This window comes from Phyllostomus hastatus, unplaced genomic scaffold (genome assembly GCF_019186645.2).
Source record: "Phyllostomus hastatus isolate PE091 unplaced genomic scaffold, TTU_PhHast_1.1 phas_contig_147, whole genome shotgun sequence".
Taxonomy (NCBI): Eukaryota; Metazoa; Chordata; class Mammalia; order Chiroptera; family Phyllostomidae; genus Phyllostomus; species Phyllostomus hastatus.
This window is the reverse complement of record NW_025333603.1, coordinates 2,541,974-2,564,964: the sequence shown is the minus strand read 5'-3', so window position 1 is coordinate 2,564,964 and position 22,991 is coordinate 2,541,974. Positions and strand designations below refer to the sequence as shown.

Here is a 22,991-nt window from a genome sequence, read left to right as displayed (position 1 = left end):
TGATGTTTCTCTCCCTTTCTCCTTCCCTTCCCCTCTCTCTAAAAAATAAATAAATAAAATCTTTAAAAAAGTCATAGAGCAAAGGAAACATTTTTGTTGTGTGTGACTGTCCTGTATATTGTAGAATGTTTAGAATCCTTGGTTCCCAATAAATTCCCCTATTACTACCCTATTACTACCTATTACAAAGATTGTAACCACCAAAAACACCTACATGAATTTCTAAAACACCCATTATGGGAACAGAAACAGTTAAGTAAAGAATATCTGGAGTAAAAGAAAGAAAAACAAACTTAGGAAGTTATAAAATGTGTATTGGAATTCAGTTTCTGCTACACATAGTAGTCATGAGCAAGCCACTTACCCTACCTGTACCTTAGTTGACTCATCTGTTTAGGGGGTTAATACAAACCTCCAAAAGTTATTTGGCTGTTAAATGAGACAAGATCCAAAAAGAGGCTTCTATAAACCATACAGTCATGTTTACATGTTAGTCATTTATGTGGAAAAAGTAGGAACCAAAAAACACCTCAAGTAGCCACAGAAACCTTTTAGGGAGAAGAAAGTGGGAGGTATCATGTGCCCCAATTTCAAACTATACCACAAAGCTACCATGATCAAAACAATATGGCACTGGCATAAAAACAGATATACAGATCAATGGAATAGAATAAGGAGTCCAGAAATAAATCCTCACTTATATGGTCAACTAATTTACAACAAAGGGGGCAAAAATATACAATAGGGTAAAGACAGTTTCTTCAATAAGTTGTATTGGGAAAATGGGGCAGATAACATGCAACAACTGAAATCGGACCAATTTCTTATATCATATATGACAGTAAACCCAAAATGTGTTACACTTAAATGTAAAACCTAAAACCATAAAACTCCTAGAAGAAAATATAGGCAGTTAGCTCTTTGATATCAGTCTTAGAAATATCTTTTTGGACATCTCCTCGGGCAAGGACAACAAAAGAAAAAATAAACAAATGGGACTACATTGAACTAAAAAGTTTTGCACAATAAAGGAAACCATTGAACAAAACAAAAAGATATTTGCAAATGATACTTCTGATAAAGAGTTGATAGCCAAAGTATGTAAGGGACTCATGAAACTTAATACCGAAAAAAATATCTGATTAAAAAATGGGCAGAGAAACTGAATAGACATTTCTCCAAAGAGGACACATAGATGGCTAACAGATATATGAAAAGACGCTCAACATCACTAATCATCAAGGAAGTATAAATTGATTACAGTGATATATTACCTCATACCTGTCAGAATGGCTATCATCAAAAAATCAAAAAGTAACAAATGCTGGCAAGGATGTGGAGAAAAGGAAATGCTTGTGCACTGCTGGTGGGAATACCAATTGGTGCAGCCACTATAGAAAACAGTATGCGGCAGGAGGTTCTCAAATAAAAATATTCACATAACTGCCATACAACCCAGCACTTCCACTTCTGGCTATTTTTCTGAAGAAATCTAATTCAAAAAGACATGTCACCAGTGTTGTGAGAGTCCTGTATTACTATTTCCGTGGCTCCCAGGATGACAGGGACATCCGCCGACCCCCAGGTCCCAGCATCCTGCTCTATAGCCCCTTCATTATCCCCTCTGTCTTCCTCCCTAGGACCAGTTTCCTTTCCTCTGCTGCTGCTGCTCTCCTAGAGCATACTCAAAACATCCAGTTAGAGCTGAAGGAAGAACAGTTCTCTTTTTGATGAGACACAGATGAGGTGACATCTGGTTTTCATTGAAGAGTAAGTTATTAAATCCTAAATGCCCTAAAATTTAAGTGCGGCCATTGCATTTAAGACACCATTACCCCTCTATCATGATGGACAATATTAAATCCTGGACCACCCTCTACCTCTGCCCTGCTATGCCCTGCATACTCTGTGTACATTTGCCAATTCTCAAGCACTAAGTGTATTTTTTGTGCAGTACTGCTGAGCATCTACTATGTAGAAGTCATTATGCTAACTAGATAAATAACAGGGATGAACAAAAAGATATGGCCTGTTCATCTGTGTGTTTGTAGAGACACAGTGTATAGTTCCTCAAGAAAAGAATTAATGAGCACTCAGGTTTTTCTTTTAGACAGTTGTGCATTTAGAAATACAGTTTTCTCTTCCCCCCTTTGCTCATCCAGTCCTCTCCAAGTCACTCCTCCACTGCCAAATCAGTGAGCACTTTTCTGTAAAAACCTTCTTTAATATTCTAGGCAAAGCCCAGTCTTGATGCCCTGAGTCCTGACAACTCCATTCACACCTGTGTCTTAGCAGCTGTCAGTTCACTGTGTGAGTCTGGTTTTACCACCTGACTGTGACCAGTTCAGGGGCAAGGACCACATATTACAGATCTTTGACTCCCCAGAAAACAGAGCATAACGTGGCACAGAACAGGCATCCAACATGCTGACGCCAAACCAAGTACTGGTTCTACTGCCCACATTCTATCCACCAGACAGTCCCAGTTGTAACTCCACTCCTTTTATCTTCACTCAGGAAAGCTCATCAGAATGACAGTGAATAACGGTGACAATAACATGGAGTTATTACGGAATCTGTTCTAATATACAGGGTCTAGCACAAATAACACCCCTTTTTTATTACAAAATCTTTTATTACAAAATCATAAGCATGTCATTCTGTAACATAACAACATCACACTCAAGCACACCATCTGACATTTAAGGTGAAATGTTCAAATTAAAACTATAAATTATTACACCTATAGTATTACCCTACCAACCATACTCAAGTAAGCCTTACATCTGCCAGACCCTGTATATAAAAGGAAATTATTTATAAAATTTGTTATTACCGTGGTCTGAATATTTGTGCCCCCCCCCCCCATTCATACGTTGAAATTCTAACTCTCAAGGTGATGGTATTAAGAGGCAGGGCTTTTGGGGATGACTAGGTCATGAGGGTGAAGCCCTCATGAATGGGATACGTGTCTTTAGAAAAGAGGCCTTAGAAAGCACCCTGGCCTTTCTACCACAGCAAAAAGGTGTCATCCATGAAGAACTGGCCTCTCACAAGACACTGAATTTGGTGGGGCCGTGATTTTGGACTTCCAAGCCCTCAGAACTGTGAGAAATAAGTGTTTGCTGTTTATAAGCCACTTAGTTATGGCATTTTTACTAAGACAGGTATGTTATTATTATTAGTATCTCAATAGCATCAGGGATTCTGGACCCAACTACCTGCATTTGAATATCAGCTCTGCTACTTATTAGCCATGTGACTTAAATTATTTGGCCTTTAGTTTTCTCATCTGTAAAATGGTGAGAATAATACTACCTACACTTCACTGAATTGCTACAATGTATGCAAAATGGTGAACGTAATAGTGCTAAATCAGTGTTGGCTAAACCCAATAAACAAAATTCACATGTGATTGTAGGAACAAGATATTTCACCATCTTGCAAATTTGATGCAAACCACTGTCCTCTATTCTGAAAGACAGACATATCTTTAGGGTCCTGCACTATTTATGATTTTTATGGCATAAAATTATAATAATTCTGTAGAATAAAACTGTAAATGGGGAGATAAGCAAGTTCAATAGATCGCCTAGAGAGACACAGGATTTGGGGTTGGAAGATCTATTCTGAGTTAAGTAAGGGACACACTTCTAGAACTTGTTCCCTTATCTGCAAGATAAACATGACATCACTTCTGCCTTGGTGTCCACTGGTCTGATTTGAGGACCTAGTAACGTATTGACATGAGACCATTCCTGATTTGCTACCACACCTCCTATTGCTAATCACAATGAATTTACACACGCCATTCTCTGCATTCTCACTGATTCCTTTGACATACTATCAATACCTCAGTGTCTGAAAATCTGAACAGCTTTCAATACTGACTTATTCCCTGCAACATGTGAATAATAAAACAAAATTTACTCATATAAGGATTGAGATCAAGAACCCTTTCAAATTCAAGACAAGGTGTAAATTACTGCAAAGGGTCTCTTTAATTGGAATCAAAACATTTTTGACAGCTTTTGGATTTTAAAATTCTAGCTATTGTCACGTTCTGCAAATGTTTCTTTTCTTAGTTAAAAAAAAAGTGCAGTCAAGGCTGAGCAGACATAGTTTAGACACGATAAACAACTAAAATTAGCCATTCCAAATGACAACGACCCAGTTTTCCATTTCTTTGATATTTAGGACAGCATACTTTACTGAGACTCTAATCCTGCACGATTCTGTTGGTCCCCTGCTGGGTAATGACTAAAGTTTAAAAAACTATTCCTGCTCATAATCTCCAAAGAAGATTTTGGAAAACTTCCATTTATCTAAAGATAAATCACATTTATGGGAATAACTTTAAGGGAGACACAGAATTTTAAAACTAGTCCCAGTTATCACCTTAGCTGTGACTTTGTTCAACACCTCACTTCCACTTGACTCCCTTCCACAATTTCCCCATCATAAGGTCATTGCTTCAACACTCCCAGCAACAGTGAACTCACTTGCACAGAAGGCAGTCCACCTAACTATTCAACAGCTCTGACCAGTAGAAAATTCTTCTTATTCATAAGCTGAAACTGCTTCCTAGAAACTTCTGTGGACTGGTTTTGGTTCTGTTCCTTGAGTCAAACAGAACAGATCTCCACCTTCTACTACATATCTTTTTGGAGAGATGAAACATATTATTACTGCAGGGTGCCCTGCCCCCTACTGTCTCTACTTCAGACTTTTAAACGTGTTCAGTCCGCTCCACCAGTTTTCTCCAGACTTGTGTTCAGGCATATTGACGAGGTAAGGTTGCAGGAGTTGCTGCTACAGAGGCCTGACATTAATCAAACAGAACTAGCGTAGACTAAGCCAGGCAGAAAATGTTCAACTCTGCCTTCATCCTGATTCTCCACTAAGGATCTGACAATTTTTCCAAAAGCCAGGTGGCTTGGGGCTGAAATAATGATTTTACCATTGTTCTTTCCTTGTGTGCAGCTAAAGAATCAAAACTAGTATTACAAGGTTTGGTGGTATCTTTCTTTGGGGCCATCTTAGCTACCCTTGAGTGAGGATTTAGATAAAGGTAAAGAATATAAACTACCTCTCCTCATTAGTTAAAATTGGGTGATTAGGACTTTAATTATCTGGGCAGAGCCTATTTAATGGTATGGTACATAATGGAATAGCAAAGCCCCAAAATATGTCCCCCAAATGAGATAAAGCATCTGATTCTCTGCCTCACTCCTGTCTCTTTGGTTAGGTAAGTTGACATAGTGATGTACAGGCATGGAATGGGGAGAAGGTAGAGATGATGACATAAAGTTGGGGAATATGAGTCAGTTAGGCTTGATCCATATTACATGGCTCCCTAAAGGATGCTAAGGAATCCATATCCTCCAAGTTTCTGAGAGCCCAAAGCTCTCTGCCTCCTGGGTGTTATCCAGGATCCCAGGAAGCCACGTGTGTATTGACAAGTCTTGACTCAGCATAGGTTCCCATTCCCCCACCTGCCCTCGTCCCCCTTATCAGAATATCCTTTGATTTGCCTGTGTCCTTTTTAAGATGTGCAGTTCAAAACTGAGCATAGTCTTCCCAGGAAAAGGAAAACCATACTTCCCTAAGGCAGGAGAGGCTTACATTAGGCTATTAACCTTGCAGCATTTAAGCTTCTTTACTTCAGATGCTAGTATCTTCATTCTAGACTCTCTCCTACCACGGCACCTTTCTCTCAATATAGAAGTTAGTTGCATTGATTTTTGACTCAGGCCAACTAGTGGCTAAACCCAGTTCTGTCTCCAACATGCTGGGTGAACTTGGGAAAGTCCCTCACCTGAGAGATAACAGGCACTGCAGTTAAGTGAAAATGCTTGTGAGCTAGACTGCCTGGGTTCTAATCCTATCTCCACCACCACTTCCTTTTACAAGTTAATAAACGTTTCTCTCCTCAATACTTTCAACTATAAAATGAAGGGTCAATACTACATACCTCATAGGGTTGTTGTGAGGATTAAATGATTTGGTACTAACAAAGGATTTATAACAATGCATGGCACATATTATGTGCTTGATGAAGTAGCTATTATTATTATTATTATTATTATCTCATAGGACTGTTGTGAGGATAAAACTGAATAATGTATGTAAAGTGACTAATATGTATGTAAAGTGATCTAGTATATAGCATGTACTCAATAAACTGAAGTTATTATTATCAGATCTTTTTTATTGTGATAAAGTATAGATAACAAAAGCTGACCACTTTAACCATCTTTAAGTGGTTCAGTGGCAGAAAGTATATTCATGTTGTTGTGCAAACACCATAGCCATCCATCCAGCACTGCTGCCTTCTTTCCAAATTTAAACCCTGTACCCGTTAAACACTAATTCTTCATCACCCCCTGCACCCAGGGCCTGGCAACAGCCATTTTACTGTCTGTCTCTTTGAATTTGACTCTTTAGATAACTCATGTAAGTGGAATCCTACAGAATTTACCTTTTTGTGATTAGTCATTTCACTTTGAATAATGTCCTCAAGGTTTACCCATGTTGTAGCATGTGCAGAACATCCTTCTTTTTATTGCTGAATATTACTCCATTGTCTGTATGCACCACATTTGATTTACCCATTCATCCACGGAAGGATGCCTAGGTTGCTTTCCCCTTTTGGCCATTGTGAGTAATGCTGCTATGAACGTGGGTGTCCAAATATCTGTCTTACTACTAGTTATTCCAGAGAAACTTTTCTTCAAGGAAACCTGTTTTTACTGTTAAATTATCACCCGGCTACCCATATTTTATCCTAATATGGGTCAGAACAAAGGGGAGTAAGTAATTATGTAAAATGACTAAGGTTAATTTACTTGGCTAGTATTGTTTATACAGTGCTTGATAAATTACCTTGTGAAGTTCAAAGGAGGTAATATACATGGAGGTGAATAAATAAAAGGACAACTAAGTCCATTTGACTCTCACCCGCTTGACAAAACAGATCATAGAGTATTTTTTCTGTTTTTCTCTTACCATCAGCTGAGCAGGTCCGCCAAAGTCGGGCAAGCCCCGGGATGAACCTGGGAGCTAATTGCTTCTGTGAGATTGATAAAAACAGACTACTTCTTTGGTTTGTTCAAAAAACATATCAGCCCTTACATTTCCTGATCATGTGGTGATAGATTTTTTTTTAAGATAGAAAACTCCATTTATTCTTTTCGATTAAAGCAACTACAAGTTTCCACAGGTTAAACTCAAGAGAGTTCAGATGCTTTGACTAAGTCAAAGGAACCCCATGTGTCCCCGTCTAGGATGCATGTCATTAAAGTTGCCAGCACAGAGAAATTTAACTTAGACTGTCACATTGCCCCTGCTCTTCAAAACTCATCAATCTCCCATTCAATTACCAGGTCTGTGTAACACTTTTATCACAATTACACTATAAGTCACGCTGCAGTCACACTGTGGCCAAGTCAGAGAAGAGCCTCTCTTTGATGGACGATTTCAGTTGATCAAGTTTGTCAGTTGCTTTATGTGTTTTTATGCTTGTTTGATATTCCTGCCCAGTAAATAGAGGCTTCTAAGGGCACATCTGTCAATGGATTGAATTTCACAATGCCATGTGATTCTTTTACTTACCCCTGTCTTCTCATCAAAGATTTTGATTCCTCCAAAGGAGATGGTTAAAAAGATTTTCTGTTTGTGTTCTCCTTTGGAACGAGCGCCAGCAACAACACCCTATTGAAAGGAAAGACATGGTTTTTACTTTAGTGTTTTCATTTGAAAATGCCCTCTAGGCCCAAAGGCATGTCAGATACCATCAATGGATGCCACCAATCATGCTCCTTTCTCTTCGCTCCTTCCAGGTTTCCCTACTTGATGTGCTTGCATTTTCTTGCTGTTTTAGGGGCATACTCATCCTTGCTATTCTAACATTGTATAAATAGATATCTGAGCACCGATTCATTTGGCTAACCACAATTTATAGAATGCCTACTTCGTGCCTGGATACTCGGCTCAGAATTCAAGATCCTAAGATAAACACAATATGGTCCTCTTATCAATATCTTTGCTGGGTTTTGCATTGCATATGGTTTCAATCTTTTCAGCAAAGGTGAGTCATAGAATATATTCCCACATGTGATTTTATTTTTATGCTTTTGGAAGAAGTTCTCATATGAATCAATTTAGAGATTAAAGAAGATAAAAACTATTACCAGACTGCATGTCTCAATTTTTGCTTGGAAAAATATGATGATCATAGTTTCTGCCTATGGTTTGCAATATTTACCCAAACACATTTTGTATTTCCCCTACTCTTTTCCCTATGGTCTCTGGGCTTTCAAAGAAGTACTTACCAAAAGTACTCTGTTTATCAATATATCTGTTTCCACACTTTTCCAAACTTTTATAATCTAAAGGTATGTATATAAGTCAATTAAAAGGTAAACATCACAAAAAGTATGGGTTTCACATGAGGCTACAACTCAGAGGGTAAGGATATGCCCAGGGATTTATACTCACAGGTAGTAGCTGACTCTGCATTAGGTTTTTCAGGGCTTCCAGCCTCTTCCTCACTATTAACCTCTGCAGAGGGCAAGATGAAGCCTAACGCTCAGCAGTTATGGTTATGGGCTTTTAGGTATAGTAAAGTCTAAAATAATACTGATTTCATATTTCCATGAGATAAAAGTAATTTGCGCTGTTCTCAGAATGGCATGGGCTCAGCATCAGCCTCTGAGAATGACTGGTGTTAGAGAGCAGTAGGAATAACCAGAAGGCACAGGAAGAGATGTTCATTTTCTGGAAGCTGTTTGCTTAGCCTCACTTTGGGTACTGAAAATGCTCTCTGGAATCAGAACATCTGGATGATACACCTAGCTCTCTTCAATTCCGGGTAAATTACTGAACTCTCAATTTCACTACTCCAAGTGTAAAGACTTTTTTTGTGTAGTTGAGAGAATTAAATAAAATTTTATTTAAAGTATCAGCACAATGTCTGATATACTGTAGAGATGTAATAAAAATGAACAGCTTCTAGTAAATGAATGATTTTTCTTACAGTTTATGTTCTGGTTGCTGTCTGTGTACCTACTACTAGGAACTTCACTCCCTCACAAGCCGCCCACTCATTCTAAAGTGCCTATGACACTTTATTCACAGATGTACAGAATGTTAGAGCCAGAGAAAAGCTGAAAACTAATCAGTCCAAATTTCCCCACTGACAGATGAGAAAATGATGCCTAGCATGTCCAGAGATAGCAGATAGTTGGAAAAAAAGCTGATAGTATACAATTCAGCTCTCAAGATTTTTGGTGCAGGAAGAAGATATTTCTTCATGTTGTGTCTTCTTTCTAGCAAGCCAACTTCTCCCTCCTGTAACCCTTCCCAGTGTTCTTCTTTCAGCCTCTCATGACTGCTACACGTTGACAGAAGATTCTACCTCCAGTGACTGCCCACTAAACAGTTAAAGACTGACTCATCTTCAAAGCAAGTCCTCTGTCTCTTTAACACCCCTGCCCTATCCAAAGGTCCTTGGATTCCTCAATATACTGCTTGCTTTCCTATGAATTTACTGAGGGATGATTTAAGGACCTGGGGGAAACAGTCAAAGCATGCATCTTAGCAATCTTAGGGGAATCCTATTTCTGTTCAATGTCACCCCATCAGAGACACGATTTCAAACCCTTCCACCTTCCTCGGCAAACTGCATTTCATTCCCTCTCCCTGCATCTCTTTTCCTCATGGCACTCACCACCATCTGACATATGTATTCATTTGCTGACTGTCTTCCTTTGCCCAAGAGAACAAAAGCTCAACTGTTCAGAAACTTTGTTTTGTTCAGTCTGTGCGTCCAGTGCTATAAATACAGTGTTGGAATAAAGTAGGCACTCAAAAAGGTGAAATGACTTTTCCTCACTCAGGTAATGAACAAGCCAGACTTTGACCTAGGAAAACTTGACTTTGAAAACTGTGTTCTTGGCTGGACTTGGAGTAAAGTAACCTATGCTGCCACTCCTCTTCAGCCTAAACTTCAACCTCAGGTATCTAGATATACACAAAGGAGAGAGAAAGGAATAGCCCCATCAAAATGGGAGGGTTGGAAGGACTGTATCAAAGGGAAGGGAGGCCCCTTCTTCTTATTTAATTCCTTCCTAGGTGACGATATCACAAGATATAGTGCAGAGAGGGCTACACCTCTGGTCAGGAAGACTAGCTTCCATGTCTCCATGTCCAAAACCATCCTAACAGTCTCTAGGGCTTAGTATTTGCAAAATTGAACAGCAATAATCCTAGGCACACAGTAGTACTGACTATGTAGATAATGACCTCCTTTGCTTCCTGGTTCCACATAGTTATCAATGAATTCCTTGATAGAATACGGCTCTGTATTTAAAAAGATGGAGAGTTGTGACTGGTGTGGCTTAGTGGGTTGGGCATTTTCTGCCAATCGAAAGGTCAACAGTTCAATTCTCATCAGGGCACATGGCTGGGTTGCGGGCCAGGTCCCTGGTTGGGGGCGTGTGAGAGGCAGCCGACCAATGTTGCTTACACACATCAATGTTTCTCTCCCTCTCTTTCTCCCTCCCTTCCCCTCTCTATAAAAATAAATAAATAAAAAAAATCTCAGAAAGATTTTACTTAATTTTAGAGAGAGGGAAAGGGAGGGAGAGAAACATGGATGTGGAACAGAAACATTGATGTGTGAGACAAACATCATCGATTGGCTGCCTCTTGCATGCCCCCAACCAGGGATCTGGCCTGCAACCCAGGCATGTGTCCTGACTGGGAATTGAACCGGCAACCTTCCTGTTCACAGGCTGGTGCTCAATCCACTGAGCCACACCAGCCAGGGTGAAATAAGCAAAATCTTAAAAAAAAAAAAGATGGAGACAGCATGAAAAGAGCAAACATGCATGGCCCAGGAGCATTTCTATTTGGGGCTGCTGACAGTTGCTTTACGTGACAAATGAAAGCAAGAAGGACTATCCACACAGCGCTATCTTTGGGGAAATAAAACTCCAATTTTATCAAACACGTTTCTCCTTTGAGACCAGACCCTGAGTCAAACTCTGAAAAATCACTCTAAGTCCGAGCATGCCTGCCACCAGACAGCACGTGCTGCCTCGGGGTCCCACCTCCCCCAAGATTACTCATTGCTGTTATGTAGAACTGACGGAGGTCCAGGGCACAGCTCTGGCTGGAGAGTTGGAAGATGAGGAAATAGGTGCCTTTTGGGGTTCTGTGCCTAAGATCAGCCACCTGACCTAGCAAGTCACTGTTGGACACTGGAAAAATAGGGTGGCAAACATTTTCTTGGGTATCTATTATCTACAAGTTCTCTTACATGTTATATAATATCACCCATATGACAATCCTTGGAAGTAAGAATTATCTCCCTTATTTTACATATGAGGAAACATAGGTCAGAGGGTCAAGCGATCACCCCAGACCTCAAAGAATTTAAAAGACATCGAGAACATTTAAATAGTGATCTTTCAGATTCTAATGTTGGAGTTCCTTCTAGTATGAAATGCTGTGAGAGATCTGAGGAGAAGTATAGGTGACAAAAAATAGACTACAAAATATACTACAGATACATCAAAATGTCCTGAAAATACGTAGGCAGAACCACTAGCTTCCAGACTCAGCAGTGAAAGAGATTCCAAAATGAGAATAATCACACTTTTCCCTCGTAAGAACATTAGGACATTTGGACAATATGGACTATGCACATATTGCACCTTGTATGGCACGTAGCACATGGGGAGAGCTCAGTAACTAAATTACCATTATTACTAGTCCTCATATTGACATGATCAAGAATACCCTGTGTTAGGCACCATGTCAAATGATTGGCACAGGCATTCCCTACGGGAGTCACACACAGGTGGCATCTCCATGGAGGATTCACATACCCAGAAGGAGTCATGCATGCCAGGCAGGACTGACAGGCTGCCCTGACCAGCTCATTATCCTATGAGATGGGGTAGAGGAAAGGGCTGTGCAGAACCTTACCCAGCATGACACATGCATGTGACAGAATGACTGGGATCTTCATGGAGCACATAAAGCAGGTGTGAAAACTACAGGCTTCAGGTGTGAATGACTGAAAACCCTGAATGCTATTCCAGAAAACTCCGTGAATGAAACCTGGTCTCCAATCAGCCCTACAACTTGCCAGCTGTAAGAACTTTGGATAAAAGCTTCTCCTAAGTTTTACATTTCTCAGTTAAAAGGGGAAATATTATCAATAAAAGTATCTTCCTCTGTCCTGCAATGTGCCCAGAGCCTGGCCCCTGCAGACACATTCTCTGTTACTGAGCTTCCTGCCCTCCAGCTTCCAGCTGGAGATCAAAGGGTGGACAGAAAGAGAGGTCAGGGTATCTCATGCCACCCTCTTCCTGTCCTTGCTCTGCATCTCTGGCAGTAGCTGTACCTTTGTTTAATGAGGGAGGGGACTTCATTCTCTGTCCTTTCTCCCTAGGTTCCAGTAAATACATCTCTCTCTAGTATATCAGCTTCCCATTCTGGCTAGTCTCTGGGTACCTCACCAGCCCTTGTTTGCCACTCTAACCTTGTCTACGCTTGTAAGTAGCTCCTTCATTAAAGTGCTCTCATCTGACCCAGCCAAAGTGGGTTCTGCTTCTTACAGGACCTGAGTGACATATTTAGGGCTCTGTAATCTCATCTTCTCCCACAGCTTCAACCACGACCCTTTTACCTATTGTCTCTGAAAGGCAACTACGTTGGAAGCCAATGCTGTGTCTATTGAGTAGTAGCTTACTGATAGGGGCTTAAAATCTAATTGGGAAACTAAGATACATTAAATGCAGATCAAAACAGAATATTGTTTAGCCTTAACCTATGTCTTGTCAAACACAGGGCCTCTGAAGATCTGGGTTTGATTCTGGGCTTATCATAGGTTAAATGAAGGTTCTGGAGCAAATCCTTTAACTTCCATCAATGTCATATTTCTTATTTACAAAACAGGGAGGGCAATACCTCACACAATCAACAAATGATGTATATTGAAGTATAAGACCGTAAATTAAAATACGATAATGACAGTGCTTCATTGGTAGACAGGCAATGGCTCACTCAGACTCAAATTATGAATCCCGTCTGAAACCTTTCCAAACCAAGGGAAAACTGTAAAACAGGGAAAGGCACCAGCTTCAAAGAGTCTAACAAAGAAAGATAGGATTATTTTTATTTCTTCTATGGTTTACTGTGAACAAGTAGGCCTTTTTGCAAGGCCAAGAGGCATTTTGTACTTCTCTGCTTCTTTCTTTCCTGGGCAGGCGGCCAAATGAAGAATCGATCGTTTATGTTTCTGTGCTTCCTAAAGAAAAACTGCTGGGAGCTGAAATGTCAACATTCTTTTTGGCAACTTGCAAATAATGAAACATAACCGTCTGAGAAGCAAAGCCCCTCAACAAGTTCAGCACATCTGAAAAGAATGTGTTAGAGTAGGACAAACTCTCAGAGCTGTGGGAACCCCATGGTTATGAGAGTTGACAGATGGGACACTTCACTGCAGGTAGCGTGCACACACACACACAAGATCGGCAGTCATCACCAGGTCTGGTCCAGCTAATGAGGCCCTATGGTACATGACCCTCCAGGGAGAATGAGCCAACTCCTGCCTCATATCCATGTTGACCTTGGTGCTTCCATGGAGGCAGCTGGACAATGAGGCACTCTGTGACAGATGCCTGCCGAATGGCTATGCATCCGGATGCTGCAGGGTGTGGGGGATGGAGAGGAGAAGCATCAGAGCTCCTTTCTCCTCTTCAGCTGACTTGTGGCTCTGGGTGGGAACCAGATTGTTAGAAGTTTTCTTGACATCTTTTAATTAACATCTGTCAGGAGCAAATCTCTATTTGCCTGGCCTCAGACTGAATAAGGAGGGACTTCAGCAAGACTCAAGATCCTGGCGTTTATCCCCACCCTTGATTAGAGTCTGCTTGGGAAGCAGGTGTGACTCTCTCTGACTGGGGAGCTTGGAGAGAAGCGGAGCACACAAGGCTCTGTCTCTTCTGGGTCTCTATGCAAGCTGCCCACTGGTAGTGAGGCTGCAGTCTGGTATGGTCTCATGTGTGAGTCAAGGTCCTGCTCTGGAGCAGGGAAGGGGATGAGGAAGTGAGGGATGGCTGCGGTTATCTCATTCCCCATAAACCCAGTGGAACAGCCCAGCTCTTCCAAGGACACCGGCTCTGACCATGCATCTTAAAGCACGTTTTCCAGAGCAGCACTCGGCAGTTGTAAAGCTGGAATTCAGAATTCTTCTTGTCAGACTCCTCCATTTGTCAACCTAATGTGAACTTGGTGGAAGAAGAGGCTCATTATTGGACCACGCTAAAATCTCATGATGTTGCTTAATTATTAAAAAGAAAAAGGATACATTAACCTCTTCCATGGTAGTAATCTGTGAAATCACAATTTGGATGTGTCTTATACCTTTTTCTAGTATACCTTATAATATTGTAGGTACATAACTATTAAAATAAAGCTTGCTTACGTGACAGCTAAAAAAATGAAAAGTAATGAATACATAGTTTAGAAAATAAAGAGCTTTTAAAAATGATGATTCCTTCGGTCGTACTTTAGGAGACTTAGCATTGGATATACATGTTAAACTGCTGAGGAAATTTGTATAGTATAAACATAAATAACAGCTGTGAGTTATTAATCAAATGTTAAAGGAAAGGAAATGTAGAGAATGTTTTGCAGATACTGTCCCATATAATACTTTTAGGCATTTGGCCAACATTGTGAGATTTTTTTTTTACTCCTTTTTCTTACATTAAAAAAAAATTACACTGACCAAGCTATATACACAGTGACCATTTGAAGATAATTTTTAAAATGCTCATAATGTATTATTAGATGACAAAAAAGTAGCATACAATATTGTATAAATCACATAGGGGGTTATCAGAGGTGAGGGGGAAGGGGGAGAATGGGGGAAAAGGTACAGGAAATAAGAAGCACAAATGGTAGGTACACGATAGACAGGGGGAGGTTAAGAATAGTATAGGAAACGGAGGAGCCAAAGAACTTATATGCACAACCCATGGACATGAACTAAGGGGGAATGTGGTGGAAGTAGGGGTACAAGGTGGAGGGGAAGAAAGGGGGAAAAATGGGACAACTGTAACAGCATAATCAATAAATTAAAAAATAGTAATTCCAATTATACTACATATGTGTATATTTCATATAATATATATACAATACAAAGAGAGATCACAAATTACACACTTCTAAAATGTCGACACTAATTTTCTTGTGTGTTGGGACTGAGGATAATTTCAATTTTCCTCCTAGTACTTTTCTATATTTTCAAAATATTTTAAATGAACATTTTATGAATTCTATAATCAGTAAAATAATTATATGTCTTAAACACATAAGATATTTTGTAGAACCATGGCTAGCATGGCTCAGTTGGTTGAGTATCATCCCACAAAGTGTAAGGTCACCAGTTAGAGTCCTGGTCGGGGCACATAGTCAGGTTGTGGGCTCTGTTCCTGGCTGGGGCATGTGCAGGAGGCAACCAGTCAGTGTTTCTCTTGGACATCGATGTTTCTCTCCCTCTCTTTCATCCTCCCTCCCCCTCTCTCTAAAAATAAATAAATAAAACATTTAAAAAAAGTATTTTGTAGATTTGTTGCTAAACCATTTCAATTTTTAAAAAAATATTTCATATCACTATTTTTTAAAAAAAGAAACAGACTACACAGAGACCACAATCTAGGAAAAACAACTTTCTTTTTGTATGGTTTTAGTAGCCATTTAACATTATAATTTTTTATTTTATATATTAATCTTTTTCAATTTATTTCTTAGATTTCTCAATGAAAAGGTTTCTTCGAAGCATTTAAAATAAGAAACCTCTTTGTGGTTTCTCCAACTTCCAATATCTAGATATATGTTACTTTAAAAATATTTCCCTTGCCCTGGCAGGCTTGCTCAGTTGGCAAAGCATTATCCCACACTCCAAAAGGTTGCCAGTTCAATTTCTGGCCAAGGCACATACCTAGGTTGTGGGTTTATTCCCCAGTTAGGCCACATATGAGAGGCAACTGATTGATGATGTTTCTGTCACATTGATGCTTTCCTCTCTTTCTCCCTCTTCCTCCATCCCTCTCCCTCTAAAATCAATAAACATGTCCTTGGGTGAGGATTAAAATTTAAAAAAATTTTTCCTTTATTATAAAGTGTTTGAGGACATTAATGAAAGTACAAGAATAAACAAAATCTGCTTTTATCTTAACATAGCATCTTTTTACCATATTTATCCTATAGTAAAATATATAAAATTTATTAAAAATAAAGTGGTAAAATTAATAAAATCCCAAGGGCCATACAATATGATGATTTTACTTTTAATTCTACAGGTATTGCATGAAGAAGATATAATTGAACACAATGTGACAATCGCATGATAAAACAGGGCCTAATAAAACATTCCCACATAGGAGGTGTTCAATCAACATTTGCTGAAAGATTGAAACCTCTTTCCAATGAATAGAGACAGTGATTCATCAGTGACCCAATAAGTGAGTAAATAATTTAGCAATAAACGAGTAAATAAAATTTTTTACCATAATGACTGTGTGATCAGTTGTTTCTGTCATATTAAGCCCACGATATCTAAGTAAAATGTTGGCACGGTACCTTGAGCTTCATCATGGAGTCTTGACATAACTTGTCTCCCCGGGCTGCGGACACCTCATCAATCCCGATCAGTTTGGCCTTGTACCGGACCCCTTCACCTTTAAACCTCTTTATCAAAGTGGCTTCGCTGCGATCCTGACCTAAAAATAAAGAAAAGCAGGATTCCAATATGTAGGCGTTCAGGGCCTCTTAGCTTTGAATGCCCACAGCATGGAGGTTTGCTCTTTTATTTCACCTATTTTAGGAAAGTCAAGTCAGTGGACCAAGCAGAAAACAAAAACAAGATAAAAACACATGGTAGTACTCCTGAATGCAAATTCTGGCTCTCTCCTCTTAAATCCTGAGGCAAATCTCTTCTCCTCTCTCAGCCTCTCTTTTCTAAGGCAGAAAAAAAGGAGTTAAAAATTACTAACCCCGACAGGGCATTAAGATAAATAAAGCACACAACAGGTGTCAAGTACCCAGGGCAGTGTTTGGTACCCACTAGATATTCAGTAAATGGTAATCACCCTCTGACATTCTTGTTAGAACAGTATTAATACTCAGTTCTTTAGTATTTCTAGCACTTAATGGGACTTTGGCCAGGATCCAAGATACTACTCACACCCAATTCCATGGGCTGTTTCATAGTGAGACTCCACAGTAATTGCTTTGTATTAAGTAATGAACCAGGGACAATTATCAAAAAAATGGTTTTATGATCTCTCTTTTGCTAGCTCGTGTGTGTACAGAAAGAGACTTCCACACTACTTGTGTGCCTATACCTTGCAACAGCTTTCTCAACAATTATTAACATAATGTTCTGATAAAACACATAAAACTGAAGTTCAAACACAACCACATAAAACATGAACAGTAAAGTTACAGTGAACTGAATATGTGTTTCATATGAAATGTTACACAAACTGTATCCCCATTCTTCATAACAACTCAGCCATATCCATTTTCCAGATGATGAAGATGAGGGTCAGAGAATTCAAGTAGCTTGTCCAAGTTCACATAGTCAGAAAAAAATATGACTATATAGGAATTCACATTTCTGATCTCATCAAACTTTCCTCGAACTAGTCAAAGTTTGGGGCATTGTGCATGTGGTTCTCAAAACCTGGAATGCCCTAGGCTCCTGATATTCATGTCCTGAAACATCATTAACTTCAACTTCTGATACTTGCTCTGTCACGCCTTCCCCCATCAGTCAGAATCTTAGAGCTGAGCACATTAGTGATAATTCAGCCTATTTCACTCTATCCATATGATGTGCAAAACTAAGGCCTTTCTGTAATGTGGGGTTGAGAGTTATTTGAGGAAATATGTAAAACAGAAAAAAAAATAAGCCAAAAGCAATAGCTAACCACTGTGTGTCACTCTTTGATTGACAACACATGACTTGCATTCATTCATGCAAGTCATACATTCATGAGATATATTCACTCATCCCTTACTGAGCGTCTCTGTGCCAGATGCACTGATCACAGACAAATGATACAGTCTGTGCCCAACAAAGCTCAAGTTTCTGGTGACTGTGAATCCAAATAAAAAATGTGTTGTGCTGGGTATATAGAAGGTACAAGCATTAGAGTTAGACATCCTCATTTTAAATCACGGCTCTGTCACTTCTAAAGCAACTAAACTATCTGCTGAACCTCAATTTCTTTACCTGTTGCATGAAAAGTAACAGTAGCTTAAATGAGATGGCATGTGCGAAGCATGTATTCACACGTTTTTTCTTTAAACAGTAGCTGCCACCAGTATTGTCAGCCCAGTAAAAGAAGCAAATGCAAGATACAATGTGAGGGCAGGAGGGCACAAAAGAGAAACATCTGCAGAGGCAGGTCTGGGCCTGTGGTCCCCAACTCCCAGGTGGTATTTTTCCCACTGCATCCTTGCTGACTCCTAGTATATTCGTCTTTGAATAATATTCCACAAAGCAAATATAACACATGAATGATTAGTGAGAAAATATATTCAATGTAAAAATTGAGTCTCCCAGGTTCAGGGAGAGCAGATGTCAGAGACTAAAGCTACAAACACAGAGAACATTTTCCTCTCTAGACATCTAGCTGAATAACAGGGTTCATGGGGCTGTAGGTCACCTTTCCCTACATTATTATGTACTGTTTGGTAGGAGTGGCCTAGGGCTTGGTCTGTTTCTTGGGAAGGTCTTCTTACTCTATCATAAATACCATCTCTACACCTTCAACACATGACACAATGTCACTATTAGCATCCCTTTCACTATTTGGGACTTCCTCCAACAGTTAATTACAACCACAATAACTGGTAGTATTTATCACGTCTTGTACAAAACATATATTGAATATATGCACCAAATTGTTTAGCCCCAGAAAAGAATCCTAGAGGTGGGTACTATTATTCAGGTTTTACAGACAAGGATCTAAATTGAAGGGTTGAAGACCAAGTAACTTGGCCAAACTCACTAAATGAGACCTAAACCCAGATCTAGCTGAGATCAAAGCCCAGGCTTGTGGTTTGCATTGTGTTCTGTGTTTCTTAAGACTGTTCTCTTCACCACTATGATTAATTTTTTCTCATTCCACAAATTCCCTATAAGGCCCAACTTTTACCTGACCCAGAGCTGCTGATACTCAATACACTGGCAGCATTAAAACTTCACTGGAAAAACAGCTTAAAAATGGACCAGTTTCTGGCCCACAAGGCATGTCTGAAAACTGTCCATGAGTCCCATAAAAAGAGAGCCTTAAGAAACATTTGTCAGGGCACAGAGCTCTCCCAAGGAGGAAGCTTCCAAAGAGGAGGCTGAGCCAGATCAGGTGAACAAGGGCAGAGATTAATAAGAAAATATTAGGCCATTTAGAGGAAAGTAGGGAGCCCAATTTAGATTAGGACCCAGGGCCAAGCTAATTTGTATGAAGGGCACTTATGCAGTAGATAATCCAGTTTCTCATTAAATGCTCCACCATTAAAAGGGTAATTTTTCATGAGCACATCTTCAGCAAGGTCTCAGTTATATTAGTTAAGAAATAAATAACAGATATCGGAGTCATAAGGTCGTTACCATCAGAGGCACATGCTATTCAAGGGTGTTAAAGAGAGGGTCAGTTTTCATGCATCCTAAGTCATCACAAATCTCCAGCTTCTTTTGCTGAAAGCACCACTGACCCTGTGCTTCAGGATGGACAAGATAAAGGCCATGTATTTCAGCAAAAGCATTAACATCATCACTATCTATTATCAAGCATTCGCTAAACCAGATCTTGTGCCAAGAGTTCTACTTATGATTTTCCATTTAATCCTTATACCTGCTCTCTGAGTTAGAGCCTGTAATGAGCCCTTTGTTACAGAAGATGCCACCAACACTCAATGGCAACAGCAGAGCCTACCTTTTTAAATAACTGCTTTACTGACACATAATTCCCATACCATCCAATTCACCTTTTGAAAGTATATATTTAATTCAGTGGTTTTAGTACATTCCTAGAGTTATACAACCATCACCACTAGCCAGTTTCACAACATTTCATCACCGTAAAAAGAAGCCCTGTATTCATTAGCAATCACTCTCGATCTTCCCCAGACACAGGCAGCCACTCATCTAATTCCTGTCTCTATAGAGGCACCTATTCTGGAGGTAAATCATAGTTCATGTAAATAGGGTCATACAATATGTGGTCCTTTGTGACTGGCTTCCTTCACTTAGCATCTCATTTTCAAGGTTATTGCATACTATAGCATGCATCAGTACTCCGAGTCCTTTTTTTGCTGAATAATATTTCACTGTATGGATATACCACATCAATCCATGGACATTTAGGTTGTTTCTATTTTTTGGCTATTATGAATAATGCTTCTATGAACATTGGTATGTCAGTTTTTATGTGAGTGTACTTTTCAGTACTCTTACTATTATACCTAAGAGGGAAGCTGTTGGGTCACATAGTAGCTCAGGTTTAACTTTTTAAGGACCTATCCACTGTTTTTCCAAAGTGGTTCTACCAATATACCACCTCATCTGCAAAGCAGGAATGTTTCCCTTTTGCTGCTGGGTGTTCTGGCCAACATCCCTTACTATCTGTGTTTTCTGCCCTAGCCATCCTGATGGGCCTTAAGTGATATTTCACCATGGTTTTGTTTTGCATATTCCTCAGGAAAATGGATACTGAGCATCTTTACATGCTTATTGTCTATTTGCATATCTTCTCTGGAGAAACGTCTATTCAAATCCCACAGCCTGGGTTTGAATCCAAGTGTTGTGCAAAATGTCATGCTTGTAACCATTAGGCATGGCCCTCCGGTGACCTCACTAGGTACTCTCTTAAAGCATTTGCCACGTTTTGCTTTGTGTCACACCTGTCTGAATAGATGTCTCATGGGGGCTGTAGGAAACTGGCAGATGGCTTACTCCTAGGATGAGTACGCCATCACAAGCACACACAGTATACCTGATCCTCTCATACCTTATTTTGCCTAATTCTCCTGGGTTACTGGAAATAGGCATTGTCATCATTCTGTGAATGAAGTTACTTTAAGTTCAGCTGGGAACAGAACCTCATCCTGTCCTGCTCCAAGGCCTGAGATCTCCTACTGAGAGGTAAGAGGACACAATGGTCCAGAAGAGGAGCTGTGGATTCAGAGGACCTGAGTTCAGTTCCAGCACTCCCACCCATGTCCTAATCATGCTGCCTTGTGTAAGTTCCTGTCCCTGTCTGCCACAGTGTCTTTCTCTGTGAAGTGCAGATAATAACAGTTGTTCCCACATGAGTCATTGTGTAGGTCAAATGACAACATGCAGGACAGTGACTGACAAACAGTAAGAGCTCAGTCAAGGTTGGCCATTGTATCTGGGTGAATGTAACTCCCATTTGTCTGAGACAGTCCTTGGTTACACCTTTGGTCCTGACACTATTATCACTAACACCCTCATTACTCTCAAAAGTAATGATGGTGGTCTGGTTAGTACATTGAGTGGTCATCCTAATTATATTATCATCAATTGTATACCACTCTGCCCTAGAGTGTTCTTTGTGCTAGGCACTGTGCTGGCTTCCTGTGGTACCTAGGTAACTGAAAAGTATCTCCTCTCCTGTCTAGAGGAGGCCACAATTTAGAAGGGGACATACACAGCTATACAAAATACAACCAGGACTATGAAGGTTATGCAGAGCTGAGGGGAGGAGAAATTGTTTCTTTTTGATGGGGAGAGGATTAGAAGCAGCTGCACAGGCAAGATGACATTTGAGGAAGGCTTGGTGAGAAAGTAGGGACTCAACAGGTAGAGAAGTAAGGGAAAAGTTTTCCAGATGAGTAAAAGGTATGATAATATTTAGAGAACAGTGAGTAGTTGGATTAGGCTAAATGTCCCTCAGCCCTAGTTAAATTATAGAATTACTTGTGAGCTATTAAAAACGTTTCCCCACAGCACTTGCCAGGTGGCTCTGTTGATTGGAGCATCATCCAGTACACCAAAAGGTTGTGGGTTTGGTCCTGGTTAGGGCACATGCATAAGTTCCGGGTTTGATCCCCAGTCAGAGTGCATTTGGGAAGCAACCGATGGATGTTTCTCTCTCACATCAACCTCTCTCTCTCTCCCTCTCCCCCCCCCCATCTGCGCCCCCCCCCCACCTTTTTCTCTCTCCAAAATCAATAAAACATATCTTTGGGTGAGAATTAAAAAATAACATAAAATATTCAATATATAAAATACTATCACAGATTTTTATTAGATTGGTAAGGGGCGAGCCTGAGCCAATTGAAGTGCTGCAGCACACGGCTCCAATGATGCTGGCAAAGGCTGCAAGGGCTGAGTCATGAAGGACTTTGGAGGTCAAGCTAAAGCCTTTAGACCAGGAGTATCCAGTCTGCGGCCTACGGGCCGCATGCAGACCAGGAAGGCTGTGAATATGACCCATTGCAAAATCATGCACTCACTTAAAACATTATGAGATGTTTTTGTGTGTGATTACATGTCTCAATGTATTTAACGTGTGGCCCAAGACAACTCTTCTTCCAGTGTGGCCCAGAGATGCCAAAAGGTTGGCCACCCCTGCTTTAGACATTGTTCTTTAGGCCATGTGAGCTATTGATGACCTGGTCTGGTGTGAGGATTACATTTCAAAGACACTGTAGCAACATTTGAGGAAGTATAAGGCTCTCATTGATAGATTGGTTGATTAATTATTCATTTATTCATTAATTGACTTATTTGATATATGGGGCCTGGTACAAATAATACCCCCTTTTTATTACAAAATCTTTTATTACAAAATCATAAGCATGCCATTCTGTAACATAAAAATATCACGCTCAAGCACACCATATAACATTTTAGGTGAAATGTTCAAATTAAAACT

General features: G+C 39.9%; 1 protein-coding gene across 10 annotated transcripts in view; it reads right to left on the bottom strand.

Annotated features, from left to right (window-relative positions):
- DAB1 (DAB adaptor protein 1) overlaps positions 1-22,991 on the bottom strand; it is a 1,094,329-nt gene that overhangs the window by 123,106 nt on the left and 948,232 nt on the right. For all 10 annotated transcript variants that reach the window (XM_045857163.1, XM_045857172.1, XM_045857182.1 and 7 more), the window contains 2 exons: positions 16,663-16,802; positions 7,615-7,713 (listed from right to left, as the gene is read on the bottom strand). In XM_045857163.1, the coding sequence (XP_045713119.1) occupies positions 7,615-7,713; positions 16,663-16,802 (239 nt within the window). The remainder of the gene's footprint in view (positions 1-7,614; positions 7,714-16,662; positions 16,803-22,991) is intronic.